At 42.2% G+C, this 26,902-nt stretch overlaps 1 protein-coding gene across 12 annotated transcripts in view; it reads right to left on the bottom strand.

Moving 5' to 3' along the window:
• Positions 1 to 26,902, bottom strand: part of flncb (filamin C, gamma b (actin binding protein 280)) — a 59,079-nt gene that overhangs the window by 26,689 nt on the left and 5,488 nt on the right. For all 12 annotated transcript variants that reach the window (XM_082166208.1, XM_082166212.1, XM_082166219.1 and 9 more), the window contains 4 exons: positions 11,944 to 12,192; positions 2,072 to 2,169; positions 635 to 785; positions 407 to 525 (listed from right to left, as the gene is read on the bottom strand). In XM_082166208.1, the coding sequence (XP_082022334.1) occupies positions 407 to 525; positions 635 to 785; positions 2,072 to 2,169; positions 11,944 to 12,192 (617 nt within the window). The remainder of the gene's footprint in view (positions 1 to 406; positions 526 to 634; positions 786 to 2,071; positions 2,170 to 11,943; positions 12,193 to 26,902) is intronic.

Below are 26,902 nucleotides of genomic sequence, written 5' to 3'. Positions count from 1 at the left end.
ATAATCTAAATTTATCTTGAAAATAAAACAATGAAAATCTCAGTTGACACTTTTAAATCTTCATTTAAATGCAAGACGTGTAGTGGTATTTATGCTTATTTTATTTTATTTTATTTTATTTTATTTTATTTTATTTTATTTTATTTTATTTTTATTTTATTTTATTTTATTTTATTTTATTTTATTTGTATTATTTTATTTTATTTACACACATATTTATTTAGTTTACTGAGATTCAAATAATGAAATTATTAATTTTATAAAATTTTATTATTATTGTTTTGGTTTTTTTACGTTCAATGAAACAGCAAAAATCTGGCCAATACCACCAGGAACATGCTTGGTGTACAAGTAGATATTTGGCTTGTTTTTATCATGAAAGAAGTTTGATGAGTTAGAAGATGACCTCTTCTGTGTGGCCTTCTGGATCCTCAATGTACACCAACACTTCTCCAAGTCCCGCCTCCACAGTCTCCACCACAAACTCAGCTGGCCTCAACACAACGTTGCCTCTGGGCTCAATACCTACAGAGAGATTCAAAGACGCAGAGGTGTGGGTTGAGGTATAGTAAATGTTGTATCTCATACTCACAGTCTGGCATTCTAAAGTGTTAAAATCATCTGTCCTTCTCACCTGGCCCGTAAGCCTTGGCTCTCTTGGGGTGCAAGGTTTTAGATCGCAGAGGGGCACCAGGCTTGAGCTTGGCTTTGGGGAACTGAGACAGGTAGGTCATCACTGAGTGCTCGTCCACATTAGGATCCACAATCTCCTCTGGAGCAATCACCTGACAGGGCATAAGTCCAATGTAAGAGCTCAAATGTCACAGGCTACATAGTGGTTGATCTCTGATTTCAATCCTGATTCCTGGATGACATTAGAGCAATATTTTTCAACCCAGCTCTTGGGGCAAACAGTATAACACATTTTGAATGTCTTCTTCACCAAACACACCAGATATAAATGATTATTTCACTTGTAGAGGGAACATTGCCCTGTAATGGCTACATCAGATAGCGATACACTTAGAACATACATTGCAGGACTGAGAAACACTGCAAAAAAAAAGATGAAGAAGCACGTCTCACTGACTTTATTTGACATATTTTTTGAGAACTGTTACTGCCAGAATCGATCGCCAGATATAAACAGCTCTGCGCTGTGATCTACGGCACAAAACTGATGAAGTGCACTTAAGGTTTTTAAAGCTGTGGAAAATATTTTCTGCCTCTCCTCTTCCCTCAGTCCCGTCTTTCATGTCCAACTGGTTAAGTGTCCTGCTATATTTAACGCTAGGCTGGAAAGTTAAGAGCTAAGTGGAAATAGCTCTAAATGGTATTTAACACAGCAGAAAGATGATGGAGATAGAATGGGAGACCAACAGGGACAGGAAGAGAAAAATGCATCATGTTATTAAAACCCATAACTTAAGGCTCTACCTCTCCTGTTGCAGCGATAGCCTACATGCTCAAAGCATTCAATGACCTATGGTTTTCTCTCAAGTGACGTGGACTCTCTATCTGACTCAATTACACAAATTTGTGTTCTAGTGTATTCTTTATAAGATGGAATAGACTTCTGCATGGCAGATTCACTCACTTCAAATCTTTAGGACTGACTGTCGTTACTGTCATTTGGCGAACAACGAATGGATCTGTTTGTTCCATTTTCTGCTGTATCTGTTGTTGACTGTGTAGTAAACATCTTATATGCTACCAGACGTTTGGGGTCTGTAAAAATGTTTAAAAATGTTTTGAAAAAGAAATTCTTATGCTCATCTAGGCTGCATTTATTTGATACAATAAAACAGTAATACTGTGAAATATTTTTAGTTAATAATTTTGAATTAGAATAATACTGTGAATTATGACATTACATGTACTTCACCTTCCGAATTATGAATAAAAATACTCACACACAGAGGATCATAAAATCATTTCAGTAGCATAAATCAACTTTTTACAGTCAACACTAACCTACAAAACAACCAGTCCTCCTCCGCTTAAGAAGAAAACAGCCTGAAATTAGGCTAGATGGCATAAGTCCTAATAAATATGAGTGATTGCTTCTTACCTGAGGCACACCGAGCCAATCGTCGGCTTGCTGCATGGCTTCTCTCGCATTCTCCACTGGCTGACTCGGGTCCCATGTCTCCCAGTCCGGACACAGGCCTTAGATGAAGTGAAAGAAAGAGTTAGCAGATTTAAGTAAATAGTTACTCAACTCTTTATGAAGCACTGATTTTCTAAACTTAGAACAGGACTACAATGCACTCTCCAACTTTGCATGGATGTACACTGAAGTGACAAGTCTGAGCTTTATCTTGGGCTGCAGGCCCACTGTTCCACAGCGAGGAACTATTAAAACCATGTTCTTTAGTTCGACTTGACCTTAAATGCTCTCAGATGTGCAGTTTCCCGTCACTTCACCTTTTTTCTTCCAACCTAAACGCGGTCAGGCTTGTAGCACCAAACGCTTCCCTGAAGCAAACACACACTAGTGCCGTCTGGAGTAAAACTGTTATTATATGCTGGATTACACTCAAAGAGCAAGAGGTGTTTAGTTCAAATGGAACCAGAGAGCCTTGAAACCACAAGACTCCTCAATGCCTGCCAAAACGTTAATATCAGATCTGGGTTTGTTTTCCAGGATCCTCCAGCACAGCGGCCCCATACTTGGGTCGGACAGTGAGTATCTGTAACAGGCCCACTCCAGCTGCCAACACTGATAAACCTTTAATTTTAGTTTTTTAATGCATTTACACTTGCCAAAAGTGGTATTTACAGTTCCCTTTCGTGGTCACTCCGAGTTACGTCGGATGACGACGATTGGGGTTTCGCCTAGAAGCCTATCACCTTCGAGTATATAAAACGAGCCAATGGCAATGAAATGCCATGGGTCTGCGGAATTTGCATAGCGTAACTCCGCCCGCCGCAGGGGGTATATAAGGAAGTACGCTGGCACAATGCAGATATGTTTTCGCTTCGGAGCCGAGAACTTCTCCACTCCTGCAAGCCAAATATTCTGAGTTAGTCTTCTCTTACCTTCGAGACGAGCGAACTCTCCGGTGTTGGTGTGACGGCGTTTTCAGCGAGTGCTCACTACCCTGCTGATCTTGTCAGTGATCTGACAGATAGTGTGTTTCTCCCTGTTCGCTTCAGCATCCGCGGAGTTTTTCCTCTCACAAAAAGAGCATTGCACGTGGCACGTCTTTTTAAAGATGCCTCGCCCGTGCACTTCTGGTTGCGGTGGCGAGATATTTTTCTCTGATGGGCACGATCGCTGCTTAACGTGTTTGGGCGTTGATCACGCTAAAGCAGCGTTCGTGGATGACTCATGTTCTCACTGCGGGAACATGACCATCTCTATGCTGCGGTCGAGACTCAATGAGCTCACTAGAGCGAGAGTCCCCCTACCCACACCCCGATCTACTGGTCCCGAGAGGGCTAGTACTTCGGCTGGTGGCCGGGGTGACCTGAGGGTGACTGTGTGGGACATACCGCCGACACGTCCACGGTCCACACACCCCTCTCCAGCATCAGCACCCGCGAGTGTCCAAACTGAGACCGCTGGTCCCTCTTCGGAGCCCCAGCGCGTCTCGTTTGGAGCTCCAGAGGAAGATACTATGTCCATCGCTGCATCACAAGGTGGGCGCGAGTCCTCGGGAAGTGAGGATTCGGCTGTGTTGCCGCCCTCGGGCGTGCCAGCATTGCCCGAGTCTGATCCCGAGCTGACCGCCATGCTTTCCCGGGCAGCCGCGGCCATTGGTATTGAGTGGTCCCCGCCACCTGATCCAGTGCGCTCGCGGCTGGATGATTGGTTTTTGGGAGCGGCCGCTGACACCCGTCGCCGCCCAACCCCAATACCATTCTTCCCGGAAGTGCATGAGGAAGTCACGCGGTCCTGGAAGGCTCCCATGTCTTCCCGTGATCGTTCGACGGCTTTCTCCGCCTTTCCTCCCCTCGATAGAGCTGATGCTTGTGGGTACACTGGGATTCCCACGGTTGAACGTTCTGTCGCGATGCAGCTGTGTCCGACAAGCGCTTCATCACGTGGTGATCCTAAGCACCCGTCCAAAGCCTGTAGATTCTCGTCTACCATGGTGGCGAAATCTTACAGAGCGGCGGGACAGGCAGCTGCCTCTTTGCATGCCATGGCCATCTTACAGGTCTACCAGGCCAAGATGCTTCGTGACATGCACGAGGGTAGGACAGACCCAGGGCTCTTTGATGAGCTGCGCGCCGCCACCGACCTCGCTCTCCGGGCGACGAAGGTGACCGCGCGCTCCCTGGGTTTGGTGATGTCCACAGCTGTGGTCCAGGAGAGACATCTCTGGCTGAACCTGGCTGATATGCGTGAGCCCGAGCGGACTCGTCTGCTTGACGCTCCCATATCCCAGGCCGGCCTTTTCGGCGGTGCAGTCGAGGACTTTGCCCAACAGTTCTCGACTGCTCAGAAGCAGACTGAGGCGATTAAGCACATTCTGCCCCGACGCTCTGCTGCTCAGCCGTCGGTGCAGAATCCTCAGCCTGCTCGCCGCCGAGGGCGCCCTCCCGCGGCTCCCGCCCCTCCCGCACGGCCCCAGCAGCAGCCTTCATCTGGGCCGCGTCGTGGAGGAAGCCGTAGGAAGGCGCCACAGCCCTCTCCAGCCCCGCAGCCCGCTAAACGCCAGGCTAAGCGGCGCTCCTGAGACGGGCAGCTCAGGATTGGCTTTCTTTTCGCTACAGGAGGTGGTAGCAGGGCCACTCCTTCCCCCGGTGGAGGGCCGGGGGAGAATCTTTTGTTCTCCACTCCCCGCTGCTCGTCTCACGACGGGCAGCACCCTAATGTGGTTAAAGAAAGAATCGAAATCCCCAATCCTGAGCCTACAGACCCAGAGGGCCGCAGTGCGCGCCACCCTCGGGTCCCGCCACTGCCGCCCTCCTCTGTCCCAGAGGTCTGGGATGACAGCACGCGCCGCCCACGGGCCACGCTCCTCTCATCCCCCTCTGTCGCCAGACCCCTGCCAGAGCACGCCCCCGTGGGACGCGCGCCCTCCCCTGGCCTCCTCTGGCAGGACGCGGTTAATGACCGTGCCCCCGCACAGGGCCGCGATGCCACCCTCGCCGGTGCCGGTCATTCCGCCTCGCTGCCCCACCGACGGTACGTCTGTGGTTCGTATGACCCCGCTGGTGCACTTTCTGGAGGCCTGGCTAGAGCTTCCCAGACTGTCCCGCTGGGTCGCGAGAACCATCAGGCTCGGCTACGCGATTCAGTTCGCGCGATCTCCTCCCCGCTTCAGCGGAGTCCGCTTCACTATGGTCGGTGGCAATGCCCCTGTCATGAGAGCGGAGGTCGTCACCCTGCTGGCGAAGGGTGCGATCGAGATTGTCCCTCCAGCCGAAATGAGGTCCGGCTTCTACAGCCCTTACTTCATTGTACCCAAGAAGTCCGGTGGGTTACGGCCAATCCTCGACCTGCGCGTCTTGAACCGCTCCCTTCACAGGCTGCCGTTCAAGATGCTAACGGCCAAACACATCCTCCAGTGTGTGCGGCCGCAGGATTGGTTTGCAGCGATCGACCTGAAGGACGCCTACTTCCATGTCTCCATTTTACCTCGACACAGACCGTTTCTACGGTTTGCTTTCGAGGGGCAGGCATACCAGTACGCGGTTCTCCCTTTCGGGCTAGCCCTGTCTCCTCGCGTCTTTACGAAGGTCGTCGAGGCAGCCCTTGTTCCCCTTCGGGAACACGGGGTTCGCATCCTGAACTATCTCGACGACTGGCTTATCCTAGCTCACTCTCGAGACCAGGTTTGCGAACACAGGGACCTAGTGCTCCGGCACCTAGTCCGTCTGGGCCTTCGGGTCAACTGGGAGAAGAGCAAACTCTGCCCCGTGCAGAGGATCTCTTTTCTCGGTATGGAGATCGACTCGGTCGCCATGTGCGCGCAGCTTACGAGCGAGCGCGCGCAGTCACTGCTGACTTGTCTTCGTCAGTTCGAGGACAAGAGTGCGGTTCCACTGAAACTTTTTCAGAGGCTCCTGGGGCATATGGCATCCGCAGCCGCAGTAACGCCGCTGGGATTGCTTCATATGAGACCGCTTCAGCTTTGGCTTCGCGATCGAGTCCCGAGGTGGGCATGGCAACACGGCACGCTCCGAGTCCCAGTGACTCCAGCCTGCCGTCAGACCTTCACCCCGTGGGCGAACCTCAATTTTCTACGGGCCGGAGTGCCCTTAGAACGAGTTTCCCGGCATGTTGTTGTGTCAACAGATGCCTCCAACACGGGCTGGGGCGCCATGTGCAATGGTCATGCTGCCGCGGGCTTCTGGACAGGACCCCAGCGCCTTTGGCATGTCAATTGCCTCGAGTTGCTGGCTGTACGTCTCGCCCTGCACCGCTTCCATGCGCTGCTCAGGGGCCAGCACGTACTAGTCCGATCAGACAATACCGCAACAGTAGCGTACATCAACCACCAGGGTGGTCTACGCTCCCGCCGTATGTCGCAACTCGCTCGCCACCTCCTCATATGGAGTCAGAAGCATCTGAGGTCGCTTCGAGCCATTTATATCCCGGGACACCTGAACCAGGCGGCCGACGAGCTGTCTCGAGTTCGGCCTCTCGCAGGAGAATGGCGACTCCATCCCCAGACGGCCCAGCTGATTTGGGGTCAGTTCGGCGACGCACAGGTAGACCTGTTTGCCTCCCACGACTCGTCCCATTGCGACCTGTTTTACTCCCTGACCGAGGGCACGCTCGGCACGGATGCACTGGCGCACAGCTGGCCGCGGGGCCTACGCAAGTATGCGTTTCCCCCAGTGAGCCTTCTTGCGCAGACCTTGCGCAAGATCAGGGAGGACGAGGAGCAGGTCATTTTGGTTGCCCCGTATTGGCCCAACCGGACCTGGTTCTCCGAACTAGTACTCCTCGCGACAGCACCTCCCTGGCCAATTCCTCTGAGGAAGGACCTCCTTTCTCAGGGACGGGGCACCTTATGGCACCCTCGTCCCGATCTTTGGAACCTCCACGTGTGGCTCCTGGACGGGACGAGGCAGGTTTGAGTACCCTACCACCTGCGGTGGTGGCTACCATCACTTCCGCTAGAGCATCGTCCACGAGACATGCCTATGCGTTGAAGTGGAACCTCTTCGTCAACTGGTGTTCTTCTAAACATCAAGAACCCACGAAATGCCCGATCAGTGTCGTGCTTTCCTTCCTGCAAGAAGGGTTGGAGCGAAGGCTGTCTCCCTCCACCCTGAAAGTGTATGTTGCCGCCATTGCCGCACATCACGAAGCAGTTGATGGTAAGTCTCTGGGAAGGCACGACCTGATCGTCAGGTTCCTGAGGGGAGCGAGGAGACTAAATCCTCCTCGTCCTCCCTTCGTACCCTCTTGGGACCTCTCAGTGGTTCTAACTGCCCTGCAGAGTGCTCCATTTGAGCCTTTACAGTCAGTGGAGCTTAAGTTCCTGTCTATGAAGACAGCGCTCCTGGTTGCATTGGCCTCCATCAAGAGGGTAGGGGACCTGCAGGCATTTTCGGTTGACGAAGCGTGCCTGGAATTCGGGCCGGCTAACTCTCACGTGATCCTGAGACCCCGGCTTGGATACGTGCCCAAGGTTCCTACCACACCCTTTCGAGACCAGGTAGTGAACCTGCAAGCGCTGCCCTTGGAGGAGGCAGACCCAGCCTTGGCACTGCTCTGTCCAGTACGCGCCCTCCGTGCTTACGTGGACAGAACGCGGTGTTTCAGGACCTCAGACCAGCTCTTTGTCTGTCATGGTGGGAAGCTGAAGGGAAAGGCTCTCTCAAAGCAAAGGTTATCCCACTGGATAGTGGATACCATTGCTTTGGCATACCAGCAGCAAGGTCGTCCGTGCCCCCTTGGTGTGAAAGCCCACTCCACACGTAGTGTGGCTTCCTCTTGGGCTCTAGCGCATGGCGCCTCGCTAACAGACATTTGTAGAGCTGCAGGCTGGGCGACACCCAACACATTCGCGAGATTCTATAATCTCCGAGTAGAGCCAGTTTCTTCTCATGTACTCGCTTCAACCAGCCGGTGCTAGATTCTGCTCAGGTGTCTTCGCTTGCTCGCCATTCCTCTCCACGGACGGGATACGTGCGATATTTCTCTCAGGTGAGTCTGATAAGCTCTGAGTTTCCTCCAGCACTGGTTACGTCAACGCCTGAGTTATGCCAATCTGCCATAACGCAGCTTTTGCGCTTGACTAGGTGCCTCCATGTGCATGGTTCCCCTCTGGGCGACCCCCACATGTGTATTCCACTGTAAGTCTCCTTGTGAGCGTGTGTCTTTCCCTTGGCAAGCCACCTTGCCACCCCTGGGGTTTAAAATTCCACCTGCGGCTGGACACCCCAGTGATTTTCCATATGCAGCCCTCTGGGTCATATGTGTATTCTAAGTCCCCCCCATCAATGGCTGGGCATTATTGCATATTTCTCTCTGGAGATATGCTTCCCAGTGTACCTTGGTATCCCTGTGTTAAGTAGGACTCCTTCGTTCGTGCTAGTCTCACAACAGGGAGCTCAGACTCACGCAGGGCACTGGTAGACAGCCGAGGTGGCGTGATTAGACTGGAACCCCAATCGTCGTCATCCGACGTAACTCGGAGTGACCACGAAAGGGAACGTCTCGGTTACGGATGTAACCCTCGTTCCCTGAGTGGGAACGGAGACGTTACGTCTTCCTGCCACTTCCGCTGTACCGCTGAAAAACGCCTGGGGCTAGTCTCGGCTCCTCAGCGAAGACATATCTGCATTGTGCCAGCGTACTTCCTTATATACCCCCTGCGGCGGGCGGAGTTACGCTATGCAAATTCCGCAGACCCATGGCATTTCATTGCCATTGGCTCGTTTTATATACTCGAAGGTGATAGGCTTCTAGGCGAAACCCCAATCGTCGTCATCCGACGTAACGTCTCCGTTCCCACTCAGGGAACGAGGGTTACATCCGTAACCGAGACGTTCCCTGTAGATCCAAGATGGTGGCTCAAGGGAAACAGAACCACTGTTAAGAGCGGAAAACAGATTAGAAGGAGGAAACTACAGGGGAGGTAAACAAGGTGTGAATGTGGCCACAGATACAGCCTGTATGCAGCAATGCCTGAAGGAAATACTAAGATAAAGAGTAAAGTATAGAGCTATTTTGAGGGGAAAGCATGGTTATAAAAGCTATAGAGACTTCCCAAACATGGTTTACTTTCCATATAACATAATAATTAATCATATAATCTAAAGGGGTGGTCACTCTACACATTCGTTCCATTGACTTCCGGCTTAAATCAAATGAGAAAAAAATGTATCATATAATTTGAAAAGGACCAATCACAACTTAAGATACAAATTTTACAATGAAATCATAACTGAGATTTATTAATGATTTTGAACATTCTTTCAGTGCAAGTCAATGGAAGATTTGTTTTCATATAAAGTTAGCAAAAATTTAAAAATGAAATGCAAGCATTGTAACAAGCATATAAACACTGAAATACTTGAATAAATACTTAGTAATACATTACTCCTGCTAAGAGATGCTTTTCCACACATGCATGAGGAAAAATATAATGAAGTGCATGTTGGCAGGAAATATGGCATATAGCAGCATGTGTTTTCACTTAAGCATGGTTGCTGTCTTAGCCTCTGACACTTTCCATTCAGTTACAGCAGAGACCAGCGGCTCATTAGCAGCTAGCAGAGCCAACAAACTCATATAAACCTGAAACATGCAAAGATATCACGTCTTTCACCTCAGGGTCACAATGTCAGCCCTTTAAATTTAAAGACAATTGTTGTTTTATGGCCACATCCTTCAGTTTGTCAGTAAAGAAGGAAAAATGCAGCAGTGAAGCCATCTGATCTAGCAGTTTGTACAGTGTAATTGTTTTATTGCTCAATAGTAATAGTTGACGTATCACCTCTTGCTGGCCTCAACCTAGTCTCAGCCTCAGACGTCACGCCCACAAACCGTTGGCTGAATGTCTGATGCATATGGCACACTTTTCTGGAAACACTTCAGGAGTTTCGAAGTCGCGATCTGATTGGTTGAATTCTACAGGATGTCCGGGAGACGTGTGTGTCGCATTCTTTATCGGCCCGCCTGGAAACAAATGCCGTGGTGCCAAAACCCCTCGTGGAAGAAGAAAGCCGTTGTGTTTACAACTGCGACAATAGCGCTTGCCAGGATCAATTAAACGCTGGATTTTCAAAAAGTATGTGAAGTTCGCGGCTCCATTGTTGCAGTAAACTTGCACAACGTTCATGAATGAATAATTTATTAGATGCACACCGGTCTGTTATTGTAGGGACATCGACATTATATTGCCACGCCCCTAAATATGACGCGGAACAAAACGAACTGTGATTGGTTGGGTTACATGTCAGTCAAACGTCCTCTTGGGCGGTCCTTGGCCAAGAAAAGCTCAGATAGAGTCCAGACCTTCTGCCGTCAGTCTGAAGGTCTGGCTACGCGAGACTAGCCTCAACCCAACTTTTAGTTTCAGTTATGACCTTTAACTGCTTCTACTGATGAATCAATCTTAATATTACATGCTGTTTTTGACACTGGTCAAATACCATTTCTACACTCAAAAGGTTATTGAATGTCAGAGCAGTGCATCTATTGTGACCCGATGTGTCTGGGTGTGAACTCAGCCCTGAGTGCAACTCAGAGACGAGAGTGTACAGCTGCCTTCCACCCACCGCCACGTTTACACCTGCTCTCTGTTCTATTATGACTAAAGGACAATGAAACTGCTGTTAGCATTTGACAAACATGTTTGACTCTTTTAAACACACCTCAAAATGCCTTGTCAGGAGTTGAAAACATTTCAACACTTCCACTATTGTGCAGAACAAATCAAGGCATTTAGTACCAATTCTTTTTGTGCCTTCAAATCGGCCTGAAATGAAAATTCACCCAATCTACTTTGTAAATGCATGTTGGTGATCTTATTTTGAACAAGTCATCCATGGAAGTTTCAATTTAAAAAAAAAAATTTTTTTACCTCTTCATTTTTAATCAGAACTCGACCCTCCAGTGAAACGACAGATTTCTCTCTGACGTATGTCAGATTTCTCCAATCATTTCGTTGTCTTATACTCCGGCACTTTCTTACAATCAGATCTGCCTCCATCCTAACAATAAGGGATCCTATCAATAATAAATTAAGCCAAGTACCTTCCCTTCATTTTTTCGTTTTAAATAACAACATGGAAGAAATATGTCTTTACTTCTATTTCATCTCAAGTCCTTAAGTCCTCAAGTCTTTATCAAGTCCATCTTGTCCCTGTTCGTAATCCTAATGCTTATCATTAACTATCCAGAGAAAATCTGAAGAAAATTATAAGTTGATAAGAATGTTTCCAAATACCGGCACTAGCTATAACCTCTGATTACTGTTATTTTGTAACAAGGATGTTGATTTAGAAACATGTTCTGCTTGGTGAAATCAAGGTAAGTTCTTATACACATCCCTAATTCTCCAAAGGATATATGGCCAAGTCCTATACCGTCCTGAGTACATTCACAATGCCAGAATGACTGCTTTGATTATGGAATTGAGAAGGATGGACACGTGCACTTCCAAGCGGACTTGACCCTCCATTAAACCCTCTCTGAACTGCATGGGTTTCTGGATTTTCCACTAGTATAAGTCCAAACCCATCCAGAGGTATTTGATTTATAAATCATGTTTTGGAAAGGAGTGATCGTTTGTTTTGAGGTCACCTCTCTTTCCATAGTGAGATCATATGCCGTAATTATCCGACCAGCTTCTCATCTTCTGAGGTAAAGCAGATTCTGCATGACATCGCCCTAATGATTATTACTGCCCCCTGAATCTACTTAATGAAGCTAATGAACAAAATTTTCCATTTAATACCGCATGTGATTAATGTACCATGACACATTTGTCGCCAAGTGGTCATAAACCACAGAAATCTGCTCACCAGGGGCGCAATTATCCACCAGGGCACCGAGGGCTTTGCCATCTCTCCAGTCCCTGTGGAAGTTGTTGATGGGCAACTGGGGGACCTTGTTCTGGATCCAGCCCAGAAGGCGTTGTTTAGGTGTCAGCTTCCTGGCATCCTCATCGTCCTCATCCTCCCACATGGGCATAGAAATGGAGTAGTGCAGGATTAGGGTCCATATCAGCCCCAGGATCAGTTTTAGGTTGCCATCCACTATAGCTTTACTATCTGCAATGAGAGAGAGAACGATTTAAGGGTATTACTACACACAAGAGCACTGAAGCATGTTTTGTGGATATACTGGAAATCATAAAAAGACAACTCGCTGAAAATCTGTATGGTTTTTGAGATTATTTTAGATCTAGAGCTTTGCGTAGAAAACCATAAAACAATCTGAGGTTGGCTTGTATTTCTCCTGTGTTACCACTGTGAAAATATATTAGTTTAGGGTAAAGAGTGGCAAGGACTCCATCATGTCAACATACTGTACACTAGGGGAAAAAACTGATTTCAGGCCAAATATGAGCTTAGGATACAGACTGAACATGAGAGGCTGACCCGCCTATACTCTACCTTGCCAGAAATAATGGCAACACCTGTGTTTATTTTTCACATGTCCTGTCCTCCCCAGCATCGCGTGTGTTGTATATTTGGGCCGCCATCGTGCCATTTTTTGTTTACTCAGAGAGATTCGCTGCACACTGTTTGTTCTGTTCGCCTGCTGTGTTGATAGCTTTTTCACAGGTTTAGATGTGCACAAATAAACAGCAAGGATGAACTCTCTCAATGCCGATCTTATGGCTTACTAAACACATCCACACATAGACTATGACCCACGTATTTCACTTTCATTCAGTCAAAGTTTATATTTTCACATAGGGTACACATTGTTGTCACATTACTATCCCATTACTAAGTAGTAAAGACATAAATCCCATGTTTGAGGTAACTATTATGTTAAGTATCTAACATAAAATTAATAATAGCATAATAATATTAATACTACTTATAAATATTAAATAAAATAAATCAATAAATTCATAATTTAATTATATTAACTAAATATATTATTACAATTAAGACAAAAATAACAGAAATCGGTTAATAAATTGTATTTAGAAATAGAATATTCAGTCCCAAATGAGTTTTTTTTTATACTCAGTTATTCATGGAAAGTGCCACATGCACTTTTAACACAACCGTTCCCCAAATCTTTCCCTACACTGCTCTGCTACAGTCAAAGACTCTGGACTACAGCGTGGAATATGAATCAAGAAGATGGACACTACTAAGCCACTGACCGAATGCCAAAGTCTGATGTCACTTAACCCTGGATCTGTGGAATGAGGTCAGTTTAAATAAAACACACACATACACAGATGAAACTTAAGCGGGACGCTGGCTGAATCTGACTACACTTTGCTTCAAACCCCCAATGGAGCTGTCGGCACTAAATGCTGCAATGTGCGCAGCGGTCTAGGGGTAATCCAATCCCTCCAATCGAATAATACTGCCAGGTCACTTTCTGTTTTTCTCTCTCATTTTCATCTTGCTGTAATAAAACAAGTTCCAGATCGAATTCTTCACTGATCTTTGATATATTACTTCTGAGATTTTCTAGTAAATTTGGCAAGTACAGTGTGTTGCGCTCACTGTGGCCCCCTCTGAAGAACAGGGTTTAATGTTTTTGGGTTCCTAGGCTCTCTAGATGTTTAGAAAGGAATGCATGCTGACATTTGTGTGCACTCCGCTGCATCAGCGCCAAGCCCAACAGAAAGAGACAGGGAGAAAGCAGTTGGCAATGTAAGAAAATATAGAAACAGAGAATGAGAGAACAATAAAGAATATAAAAGAGGAAGGCAGAGTTCAGTATTACTATTTCACTTACTTAATAATTCATACACACACTACAGTTAAAAAATTGGGGTCAGCAAGGATGCATTAAATTGATCAAAAGTGAAAGACATTTAAACTGTTAAAAAGAAATTGTTTCAAATAACTGCTGTTCTTTCTATTCATTACAGAATGCAAAAAAAATATATAAAAAAAAACTTTTACACAGCACAACTGTTTCCGACATTTATAATAACAATATCAGCAAAACAACATGTCTGAAGGATTTCTGAAGGATCATGTGACACGGAAGATATGGAGTAATGATGCTGAAAATTCAGCTTTACATCACAGGAATAAATGACATTTTTAAATCAATTAAAATAGGAGACAATTTAAATTGTAATAATATTTCACAATATTACTGTTCGCCTTGATAATCATGAGAGACTTTAAAATAAATAATACACTTTTTTTAAATAATACAAAATCATTTTTTATCATGCCAAAAAAGCTGAAAAAAGAGCAAGAGAGAGAAGTAAAAAAAATATATAGAGAGAGAGACACGAGTGAGTGAATGTACCTGAAAATGATCAGGTACAGGCAGACATTAGCAAACACACAAACACACAGCTCAGCTGTTAACACTCACAAACAGGTGTGTGACGGCTGTTGTTGTATGCCAGAGGGGATAAAGATCCTCATCAGACAATATAAAACACACACAACATAAAAGGTCACACACACACACACACACATAGCTGGCACAGTGCAAGCATACACTGAGCAAGCACTGACAGCTATTTGGTCTACTTTTCCTAAAATAATTTACAGATTAACACCTAATAGAGCGTGTTTGTTTTAATTCCCAATACCGAATGACTGTAATCTTTTCAAACCACCCTGAGAAAACCCAGCAATGTGTGCCCTAGTAAAAACAAACAAAGTCCTGAAGGTAAAGCACATTCACTGGCATACAGTACAGCACCAGCAAACAGCTGGATTTAAACACACTTAATGAAAGACATCAGAAGTAAAGTGTTTCCTTCCGACAACATGAAGTGCAGTGGCTGCAAACAACCCTTGGAATTTTGAGGAACCGCTGATGACATGGGCCAGGAATTCCAGCCCGCTAGGGTACTGCACAATCACTTAATGGGCAGGAAAACAAATATGGGATCAGGGCCTGGGAAAAGACCATTAAGGACAGAGAGTCAAGACGGGATGAGTGCTTACGGTGAGTGCAGGGGGTCATTTAGAGAATGAGCAAAAGTGTTCTCATTCGTCTCCCTCAAAAATGAGGCAACAGATTGTTGGCACATTACGTTTTTTTTTTTTTTACATTTTGTGGATTAATAATCACAGTAAATGGTTATAATAGGAACATTTCAAATCTTCACTAAAATGTTTAAAAATGCTTGAAAATTAGATCACTTTTAAAGGGATAGTTCACTTTGAAATTACATTTTGGTATGTTTTAGCTTACCTCAAGGGCATCCAAGATGTAGGTGTCTTTTTTTCCGCAGTAGTTTCAATTTTGATATTTTTAGGTCAAACCGTTCTTGTCTGTCAGTCATATAATGCAGGTCTATGGTCACTATCTCAAAGAGCAAGCACAGAGTCCAAATTAAAACAATTCCCCATCGTCCAAATTAATGATCTGAGAGCGCGGGCGGGTATAGATATATACACGGTTTCGCAGTAGCCAATGCGACATCTAGTGTATATATCTATACCCGCCCGCGCTCTCAGATCACTTGGACGCAGCTGTGTTCAAGAGGTAACAACGATATAAATACTGTTCGTTTTCTCACACAAACCGCTCGTTTCGTGTCTTGGGCCATCAATGTGTACTTACGATTGTTTAATTTGGACGACGGGGAATTGTTTTAATTTGGACTCTGTGCATGCTCTTTGAGATAGTGACCATAGACCTGCATTATATGACTGACAGACAAGAACGGTTTGACCTAAAAATATCAAAATTGAAACTACTGCGGAAAAAAAGACACCTACATCTTGGATGCCCTTGAGGTAAGCTAAAACATACCAAAAATTAATTTCAAAGTGAACTATCCCTTTAATAACTAGATTCTGAAGAAAAGTGGCATTTACTGTTGTTAACTAAAACTATTAAAAAATATTTATTTTTAATTTAAATAAATCTGAAATAAAATAAAATATAAATATTAGATAAAAACGAAAATTTGAAATGTTGACTTATTCAAACACAAGTTTAGGTTGACACACTAAAATTACTAAAACTAAAACTGAAATAAAAATTGAATTAAAGCAAAAAGCAAAATACAAAAAAACAAACAAAAATTTTAATGAAAACAGAAAAAAGGCAAATTCAAAATAGTAATAAACACTATAATTGTATATAAATAACACTAGTGGTGTTTAAATATTTTCAAATATTGTTCAAAATAACTAACTGTAAATATGAAAAATAATGAAATGATAAAAGATGCTTGCCTTGGCACAACTCATAATAAGTATAAGGAAGAGCAGCAGTGCTCCACAAACACAATCTAATGTGTGAATGCAGTATTTCTCTAGCAAATGTCTCTGTGAGTAATGAAACACTTTCCTAACCCTGATTAAAGCCAGTCTGGATCATTCACATCCTCCCACCACCGAGCCACACCAACAAGACGAGATAAAAAATAATGAAACAGATGCTGGAAGCATTTTATAAGCCACTGTAGGCAAAAGCTATAGGGGGAAAACACATGTAGTGATGTTACTGCAGCGAGTACTGATGCATTCATCTTGAATCCAGCTGTGGATAATTGCTGCTTCTTTCAACTTACAGAAATTGCTTCATTACACTGATGAACGAGCGTATTGTCATTGTTTGGAAGTTCTTCAGAGGAGGGAATTCACTAAAAACGGATTGCGCCGGCTGATAGTGCTATTTGCATGCGCTGCCCGTGTTGTTTTAGCGACTGGTGTTAGAGAACATAATAATAAAACGCTGCAAAAATGCCAACAATTGTGTGCTGAATACAGTTTGCATGCTGTAATTTCCCATCTTGCAGGTTGGTTCTGAATGCAAGGATGTGGCAGATACAGCAGATCTGCAACAAGACTAATTTACATATAAAATAATATGTGTTTGCACTTACAACTTTATAAAAGAAAACCCTCATGCTGCAGCAACATACCAGCAAAGTTTTGTGCTGTGATTGCTGGTTAAACTGGATAGCGTGATGCAACTGTTTAGTGAATTTACCCCTCAACGTATTCTTTAATTACACACTTTAAAGAAATTTGCCCCAATTCAACTTAAAAACTTAAGACCTGTTGCTGCTTTACATTTTTTTTGGCAGAACAAGTCATCCCAACTAATTTCATGTACATCTTGCCAAGTTGAATCTTGTATACCTTAAATAATGAAGTTAACATCGGTAAACTATTTTGATGAGGTAAAGTAATGGAAAAACATTCTGTCATGATTTAATTGATCATATCATTTTTTACAGTACATGCAAATGGCAAAATATTCACATTGCTTACCAGTATTCTGCTATAAAGTCTCCTGCCAGTTTCAGAGAAAGGAGATCCTCATAACCACTGTAACTTTTGGCAGTGTCAGGAGAATTGGAATTTTCCTGGCAAATTCTGAAAACAACTTAATTTTTCTGATATATTTGCCAAAAACTCGCAGCATTTTGTTTTCCAATGATTGCGGTTTCACAGTTTCAATTGTACCATATTTGTTACCTATTATTTTTATTTTCTAACATATTTACTGTTTTATTAAATTTCTAAGATCTCTGTTATTCCGAGTTGCCCTTTGAATTATCTGAACATCCGTCAATGACGCCATGACAAATTTCTACAGCTTATATGCATCAGGTGATTGTCCGCTGTTGCTTGGTTGAGCAAACAAACATCGCAGTCTCCCTCGAGGAGACAGAAAGTTTGCCATGATCACCAGGACAGAAGAGACAGAGACAATGGCGTCTGTGTGGAAGAGACATTCTGCCTCAGGAAATATTCAACCCTACATCCACACACACACACACACACACACACACACACACACACACACACACACACACACATCGCTTCAAGAGGGAATGTATAATACATGAGGCTCTGGGATCTTTTGTTTCACAACTGTAAAGACAAACTAATCAATGAAAATACAATAAACAAGAGGAAAGACAAGAGCTACAATATTGTAAATAAGCTGGATAAATAAATGTGTATTGACCAAACAGTAAAATAGGCAAAGGCAAAAAAAAAAAAAAAAAAAAAATGTGTCTTCATTTTCCCCTTATTCCCTTAAAGCCATATAAAACAATGCAGCATGGCTCTACAGTACAATCCTGCTGTCCAAGTAAAAAAAAACTGCACAATTATATATAACAAAACACACAGTTACAAAGTGAATGTCCTGGAGGCCTTGAAAGGAGAGATAATAGAGCAGAGCACATGACATGAATTTCAGAGTGGAGATATGAGTTATATACAATACACTTAGGGAGCTGACAGACATTAAGCAGGTCACACACACACACACGCACACACACACACACACAGATGGACCCCCTTGTAAGTCATGTTTCATTCGTCTTCACTGTGAAATATTTACTGCTGGTCAACATTCTGTGACTTTGGTTGTGTCTGGTTTCTTGTAAAACATACTCCAATAATATTTGTTTTATTTACAATCTTTCTTTTTTTTTTATCTATTCTGATCAAAGGCCATTTTTGCGAGCTGAAGATGATAAAAACAAAAAAAGTGAGGGGGTTTAAACTTTATAGTAGTTCTGGATTCTAGTCAGCTGCAGTGTTCATACTGTATGCTGAGGTCTGTTTGACAGAGAGAGAGAGAGAGAGAGAGAGAGAGAGAGAGAGAGAGAGAGAGAGAGAGAGAGAGAGAGAGAGAGAGAGAGAGAGAGAGAGAGAGAGAGAGAGAGAGAGAGAGAGCAGGGATTCCCCCAGTAGCTGTGGAACTATAACGCTCCTGTTATCGGACTTTCTCCAGGAGACGCACACAAAACACAGACCAATCTGAAGTCACATCCTGAAGCTGTGGACACTCCAAATATTCAGATTACATTGTGTGAGCATGTGTCCATTGTCCAAGAGGGCAAGTTCACAGTTCTCCAGAGAGGCTAGAAAATATAATTCCATTACTGTGCCTCTCCAAGAGGCAAAGATAGAAAATCAGGAAAAGAGAGGGAGGGAATGAAGACATCATGGACAAATGCATCAACACTCACATTTTCCACAGGATCTCCAAAGAACAATGCAGTCATCTGTGTTAGAGATACTGTAGAAAACACATACACACACACAACACACACACACACACACACACACACACACACATATCAAGCAGCAAACATTTAATTTGAATGACAGACCCAAAGGCAAAGTAGACTGACTCTCAGCACATGTACAGCATATCAACATCACAACAAGAAAATGTGTCATAAATGCTCTCGGAAAAAGCATGTTGAGAGATAATCAAATGTTTCAAGTTATCACTATTGAGGCCAAGGTTTGCAGGGGGTTCCAATATTTTACTTATGTATTTATTTTTTTATTTTTTTGTGAATGCAGTGATATTTCTTACTTTTCATAATAAATGTCATTGATTAAAATAATTATAATATAATACATATCTCTAGTCCCTGTACATACAGTATCACACCACACTTGGTATGCAGCCAAGCATGAACTTCACATCAGTCTGCTGCAGGGCAGAAAAGGCCACACTTCTAACATTGATGCATTTGCACAATTTAATTCCGAACTTCCTGTCTTTGTGGTCACACATTACTTCAGAAATCCAACTGCTACCAATGACGACAGGAAACATCTCTTACTTAACAAGCTAATAAGTGCCACTTAGACATGAGAATCCATGTCACTGAATTACATTTATTCCTGAAACAAGAACAGGAACATGTCAAACCACTCTAGAGTCTAATGGATTCTAACCTAACTTTACGTGATTCTTTAACTGACAGCGTTATATCTCTAATCATTTATTTCAGAGTACAAAATGAAAAGTGTGTGATGTGAAACCCCCCTGTCCGAGTTGCTAAATGTTGTTGATTTCTGCAAGGCAGCAACTGGTTTCCTCCACCAGAACACACAAGGTCAAAAAGAAATAAACGCTGAAACCCAATAGAAACAATGAGTCTGGACAATGACAGAGCAGTTCATTTATCAACGTCCTTTCAACATAAACACATTTTTACACACTAATACATCACCATGGATATGGAAACTGTGAAAACGGTCTGAAACGACTACAGGCGTGGCGCCTACTTGTTGAACAAAATGCTTGACAAAATATACAGCACTTGGTGAAGCATGTCAAAGAGTGATCCAGGAGAACTTCTGCCTGAAGAAAGACGAGAGAAGATAAAGATCTTCCCAAAACACACACACACACACACACACACACACCATCTAGCGATACGGCACATGTGTTGCAGCAGGTGGTGTGTCTTTGAAAGTCCAAAAAAGGACATTGGTGATTAGCATTCTGCTGTTTTTCCACATGGTCCTGTCTAACCTGTTGAAGACCATGGACAATAGGAGCAACACACACAAACCTCATTCATCCCACAGACATGAGAACAGCTGGGTAAATTGTGAGGGTGTAATTAAACACAATGTCACCAGTGGGCCTTTAAATCAGTGCACGGAGAATTCCACCGTAAGCTTCACAGATTTCCCAGAATTTGGCAGGAATGTCATTCACAAGCTTCCGAACATCCACCACCCCTTACGCTTTCATTAGCAATGCTTTGTTAGGACGAGTTGTTTAGCAACAGGCAACCAACCATAAACTGCTTCATTAAATGTTCATGACCTTACACGACCAGTCTCAGAACTTTCATTTAAATCCATTCCGTAAAATTCTACAGATTTTTATCTTTAATTATAAAATGCACTAATTCCAAGTGAACCTTGTTACATCTCGTCTTCTGACTCTAAAGTCTGGAATACACTACACGACTTTTAACATCTGAACAGATTTTAAAACACTATGCATCATACTGTATACTTCTGACTTTATAAATGGATACAGAGAAAAACTGGGCAACATACACTAAACGACTGAAGATCAGAACACAGAAAGATGCACCAAGATGCACGACAAATAAAATCAATATTGCTGCTTCCGAAATCACGTACTATATTAATAGGTACTACATATGTTTTGAAACTTGTGACACTGTTAAAAAATATGTTCTATTTAGTATGAATGTGTGTACACTGATAAAAATGATTTTGTGGTAAAGTAAATACTACAGAAAAAAACGATGTAATTTACATGAAAAAGTTAGTTCAGGCAAGAGTTAAAAAAAATTAAGTAAATTCTATATTAGTACTCAATTCAAGTGTGTAGAAATGAAAGCGTAAATATCAACGTTATAAAATTAATTAAAAATTACTTAACTTTTCTGATACTGGTGTTCCCATCATGCACTGGGCCTTGAATAATTAATGAGGTTGATTTTTCACTGTTTTCAAACTGTATTTACACTGTTTCATCATTGCTTTTGTTGTTAGGATTAGTAACGTGCCATTTTGTGACATTTGGAGTTCATTTTCTACTCAAAATGACACATTCAAACACAAAAACGATCCATCAAATGTTACCGTCATTGTGTATTGTCTACCAAGTATTGAGCTCTCTGCGTTCACATGATGCTTAACATCTAATGTAGAGATGCTGACTTACACAAGATCTATTGTATTAATTACTTAGATATTTTTAAGTAAAACATGTATTTATTCAATATTACATTGTTTGAATGAAATGTATTGCAAAGGAAACTTCAACTAAATAAATAGTACTCAACCTTTTACTAGCAAGTTAAAACTACTTATTTTCTTTGTTACTTTCACTTAAAGGACAAATCCAGTGAAAAATGAACCTAGGGGTAATTAACACATGGTTACCGAGTCGATCGTTCCCTGAGATGCGTTTTCATGATAATCGAATATAAAGTGTTTTATCTTTAAAAACAGATTAACTCATAACAATAGTATATAGGGCACAGAGTAAGTAAAAGTAAATCGCTATTTAATACCACTAACAAGGCTCAAAATAGCCTCACACTAACACGGTAGCATAATGAGGGTCCATACATGCAAACCGAAGCATTGAGAACTTTGTAAGTGTACAGACAGTTTAATAAGAAGATACTTTAAAGACAGTACATTACACTAGTCGAGCAACGAACGCCGCGCTAAGTGAGCTGGTCGATAGGAATTACGCATAGTGAAATCTAACGTAGCGCGGCGTTCGTGGCTCGATTAGTCGAGACTGTTTTCCAAGATGGATCCTGCATGTAAACGCGTAATGTACTGTCTTTATAAAGTATCTTCTTATTAAACTGTCTGTACACTTACAAAGTTCTCAATGCTTCGGTTTGCATGTATGGACCCTCATTATGCTACCGTGTTAGTGTGAGACTATTTTGAGCCTTGTTAGTGGTATTAAATAGCGATTTACTTTTACTTACTCTGTGCCCTATATACTATTGTTATGAGTTAATCTGTTTTTAAAGATAAAACACTTTATATTCGATTATCATGAAAACGCATCTCAGGGAACGATCGACTCGGTAACCATGTGTTAATTACCCCTAGGTTCATTTTTCACTGGATTTGTCCTTTAACTTAGTTAAGTAGAGTTTACTTAAAAAATATGCGTGTGAAATTTACTTAAAAAATATTCGTGCAAAAACTTGCCAAAGAAAAATTGAGTACATTTTACTTATTGTTTTTTTTAGTGTAGTATGAATGAAGTTGGAACCTACAGTACTACATCCGCCATGTTGTCACTGTCATGTGATGGTGTTAGTTGTGTCACTTCACTGCCATTTACAAATCCTCTCCTATGGCTTCATGGGATTGTAAAGTGTCCTTTGGATGTGCATTTAAGAATCTTGCCGGCAGTAGTAGTCATCTTTTCACCCACTGTTTTATGAATACTGTGAATTCGACATACTACTTGGCATACATACATTCTGTTAGCCTACTATAAAGTATGGAAGTTGGCATATTCAGATGCAAGTATTTGTTCTAAAATGCATGTTTATCATCTTACTGGATGGAATCATAATCTGAAGCTGTGTCCATCATAACACTATGCGATTCTGTGTGAAATCTGTCAACTCCGACTGCCAAAAAATCTGCAGACTGACTTTTGGTAACTAGCATTGACACGTCCAGACTGCAAACAGGGGGGAAAAATCTGGGCGAAAGTCATGTTGTGAATTCCAGCCTTTAGTGTATATAAAGAAAACAATGTGAGGTTCATTTTCATAGTGTGTTTCATAAGAGGTGCTCAAGAAAATTCCTGGCATTATATGTTAAACTCTTGGTTATTCCTCTTCAAGTCAAATGAGCAGAAAAAAAAACCCTGTCTCCAATGTAAACCAGTAATAAAACACTGTAATAAGTCTGTCAGTGCTCAGGAGCCCCAAACCAAGAGGCTAATTTTTCACACAGTGGAAAAAACAATGGTACTTCCACCAAATAAACTTTTGAGTCAATAATATGAATGATTATTATGGACTTTATTATCTATTTGTTATTATCTTTGAGTGATAATATGGATAAAAAAGATAGACAAGAAAAGCAGAGGTGGACTAATTAGTGGAGGAGGAAGATCTCGTATGTGACCTTTCTGTGTGAAAGACAGTGGTTTTGTTTATAGTTATCAGTGCACTCAGCCGATCTCTTCTCCTGAGTGAACCCAGTCAGCTGCCGTCACAGCTGCTAACAGGCATCCTGAACCAACAACTGATGTGCTCAAAGATCTGCCTTCCCCCTCATGGGCCTAAAGACCCGATATACTCACGGCACACACACACACTCACACACATATTCTAGCTGTCTGCTTGCAGCATGCAGTCACCCTCCCTCCCCCCCAATCCCTCAACAAAGCTTCGGAGTTTAAGTTCCATCCAGAACAGGCACATAGGAGCCTTTGTCCCGGTCTCCCTCCAGTGCGCCTGAATCAGGACAGACTCCGTCACCCCAGGGCTCACTTAAGAACGTCCAAGGCATTTACCAAGAAGAGTTCAACTAAAAGAGTACAAATGTTGTAAACAAGCACTGACAGGCACACTGTGTATGTGTCTAAAAAGTGTCTATATGAAGAATTTACTTCAACGTGCATTTAGGAACGCAACGGGCAACAGTTACGCGTTATTGTCACATTTGCACAATTTCCAACATTGTGGACAGATGATTACAGTATGATTATAAGTAGTATATTATTTTCTAATTGTTTGGCTTCCTAAAACACCAGTGTGAGTGTAATGTAGGCTGAGACACTATTTCACAAATAAAAAGAGGTTTGAGTCCACTTTAAAGTCCAGTTAAAAGTCAATGCAAATTAATTAATAAAATTAATTTTGAATTCTCATTTGATGCACCTAACTTTAAAATGTACAAATGTACAAAAACACTGATATATGTACAACTTTTCCAATTTTCAACCAGCTTTTTATAGTTGATAATATATTTAAATGTACTCTTTCTCCATATTTGAACCCAGATATCTGCAAAAATACCCACAAAATAAACAAATTGATGGGTATATCTGTGTGCAGGTAACAGAGAAAGAGTCCATTGTTACTACCGACATTTGTAACAATACAAAGCTGGTTAAATATCGGCAAAGTGATGTAAAACAAATATAAAATTATTTAATACTAATTCAATATTATTAAAAATGATAATACAGTTATTAAATTAAACTTAAGAAAATGGTTGCCTTCATTATTACAAGTTTTAAAAACACATTTTTTTCCAGCGCAGAGAGAAAGAATGAGAAGAGTTAAAAACACTTAGAGACGGGCCTGTCAGCGCTTCAGGTCACATTGCTATAAACACAGACAGTCAGACACACGTGCACACACTCCTTTATGCTCCTGTAGGAACTAACTCCCTGTAACATGCCTACGCCATTAGCTGTGCACGTCTAAGCCATTTCTATGTTGATGTCCAACAGAAACACATCAAGACACAGTCCAGGCTTGGGATAAAGTTGTCAAATGTCACTCAGAAGGGCTTTTTACTGCCCTTGTTAAGCTTCTTTTGGAAAAGAACTCTGAATGACGTCTGTTTCTCTTAGTGGAATCCACTAAAAGTCCACCATTCATAGGAAAAGAGAAGACAAAGTCCTTTCCAGAGTTATGAGGGAGAAAGTTCACATCTGGGTTTCCTGTTGGGAAGTTCAAATGGTGAAGAGCTCTTCCACTAAACCACAATGAAATGGATGGAAAATATTAATGGCATTTGCTAAGGCAAGCATTACTGTTCTGTTACTATAAGTCAGGACGAGAAGTTGCGACAGTCTTTTCTTCCCTACTATGACATACATCTGAGTGAAACGGCTTCTCAAACAAACGTACGCCGAAAAACACGTCATCGGAGACGAGAAGAGATGTCTCTGCAAGTGGAAGGGGAGGTTATTTTGATTAAAGATTATGAGGGCACATGAATTAAAAAATGGATAAATCATTTATAATAAATACTGCATTATTCCATTAACAAAAACACAAATTGTCAATTTTGATATCATGATGACTTTAAACTGTTAGTGCCGGGGATATATAATGTTATTAGTCATTTGTCCATTTATAAACCTCTCTTTAAGTCCTGTTCAGTCTGCAGGGTTTAGTCAGTCTATTTCCGAGGACATGAGGGAGGCGAAGACATTTGACCATGTGGACGATGAGGGATTTTCTTGTCCGAGGCAATCTGGCAACCCAGGGTCAGGCAGCTGATGACATCATCACGCCGCTGATAGCCCTCTGCGCCTGACACTGCTGACACCAAACACCCCAGAGTGCACTTGGGCTGTCTGATTCCCAGCCTTACAGAGAACACAATACAGAAGAACTGCTTTGCGCCGGCCAATAATACGCCGGCTTTACACCGGACTGTAAAAAAGAGCGAGTTCCAAGCGCACAGAAGTTATAGCTGTTGTTAAACACCTGTTAGATGGCTGTTATCGGCAAACCAGTCATGATCTTGACCCCTGACCCTACTGTTAACCTCGACAGCCGCACCGCTACCGTAGAGATAGAGTGACAGAGATGTGCATCTCTAAAGACTGATTCACATCTCTGTCGCTCCTGTATATGCGTATATTGTTTCCATAGATTTATCCTTAATTTGGTAATTACTTAAATATATTTTTCTATCTGTATTTCAAATAATTAGCATACTTACACTGTCATTCAAAAGTTTGGGGTTGGTGAGATTTTTTTTATGTTTTTGCGAGTCTCTGAACCTCACCAAAGCTGCATTTATCGAAAATACAGTAAAAACAGTTGTGAAATATTATTACAATTTAAAATAACTTTTCTATGGCAATATATTTTAAAATATAATTTATTCTAGTGACGTCAAGGCTGGATTTTCAGCATCATTACAGTCTTCGGTGTCACATGATCCTTCAGAAATCATTGATACTGCTCAATAAACATTTCTTATTATTATCAATATTGAAATGATCTGTGCTGCTAAATATTTGTGTGGAAATTGTGATACATGTTTTTCCAAGTTTCTTTGTTGAATTGAGAGTTTGTAAGAACAGGATTTATTATAAATATTTTTTATATATAACAATTTAAATAATTTATTCAAAATTTTGAATTTAATTTAAATCATCCTTAATAAAAGTATTAATTTCTTTCAAACAAAATCTCACACCAAACTTGTACATAACATGTTAGAGGGATAGTTCACCTAAAAAAATTAATTCTGTCATCATTTACTCATCCTCGTGTTATTCCAAACCTCTATGACATTTTCTTTTGTGGAATACACTTTTTTTTTAGAATGTTTATGAACTGTTTCTTTGCCCATACAAAGAAAGTCAATGGGGTCCAAAACATCTTGTTTTGTTATTAAAGCTCACATATCTATCACCCTTACATCTTTTCACACACATTTTTGGTGTTTGGTGAATGAGTCATACAGTTTTAGAACAACAAGAGGGAGATTAAACGATGACAGGATTTTCATTTTTTTGTGAAATCTTTTTAAGGAAAGCAACCAGTCAATTCTGGATTGCAGACGTGCACTAAAACAAATG

The sequence above is a fragment of the Leuciscus leuciscus genome (genome assembly GCF_965113295.1).
Source record: "Leuciscus leuciscus genome assembly, chromosome: 4".
Lineage (NCBI taxonomy): Eukaryota > Metazoa > Chordata > Actinopteri > Cypriniformes > Leuciscidae > Leuciscus > Leuciscus leuciscus.
This window is presented reverse-complemented; position numbering and strand designations above follow the sequence as displayed.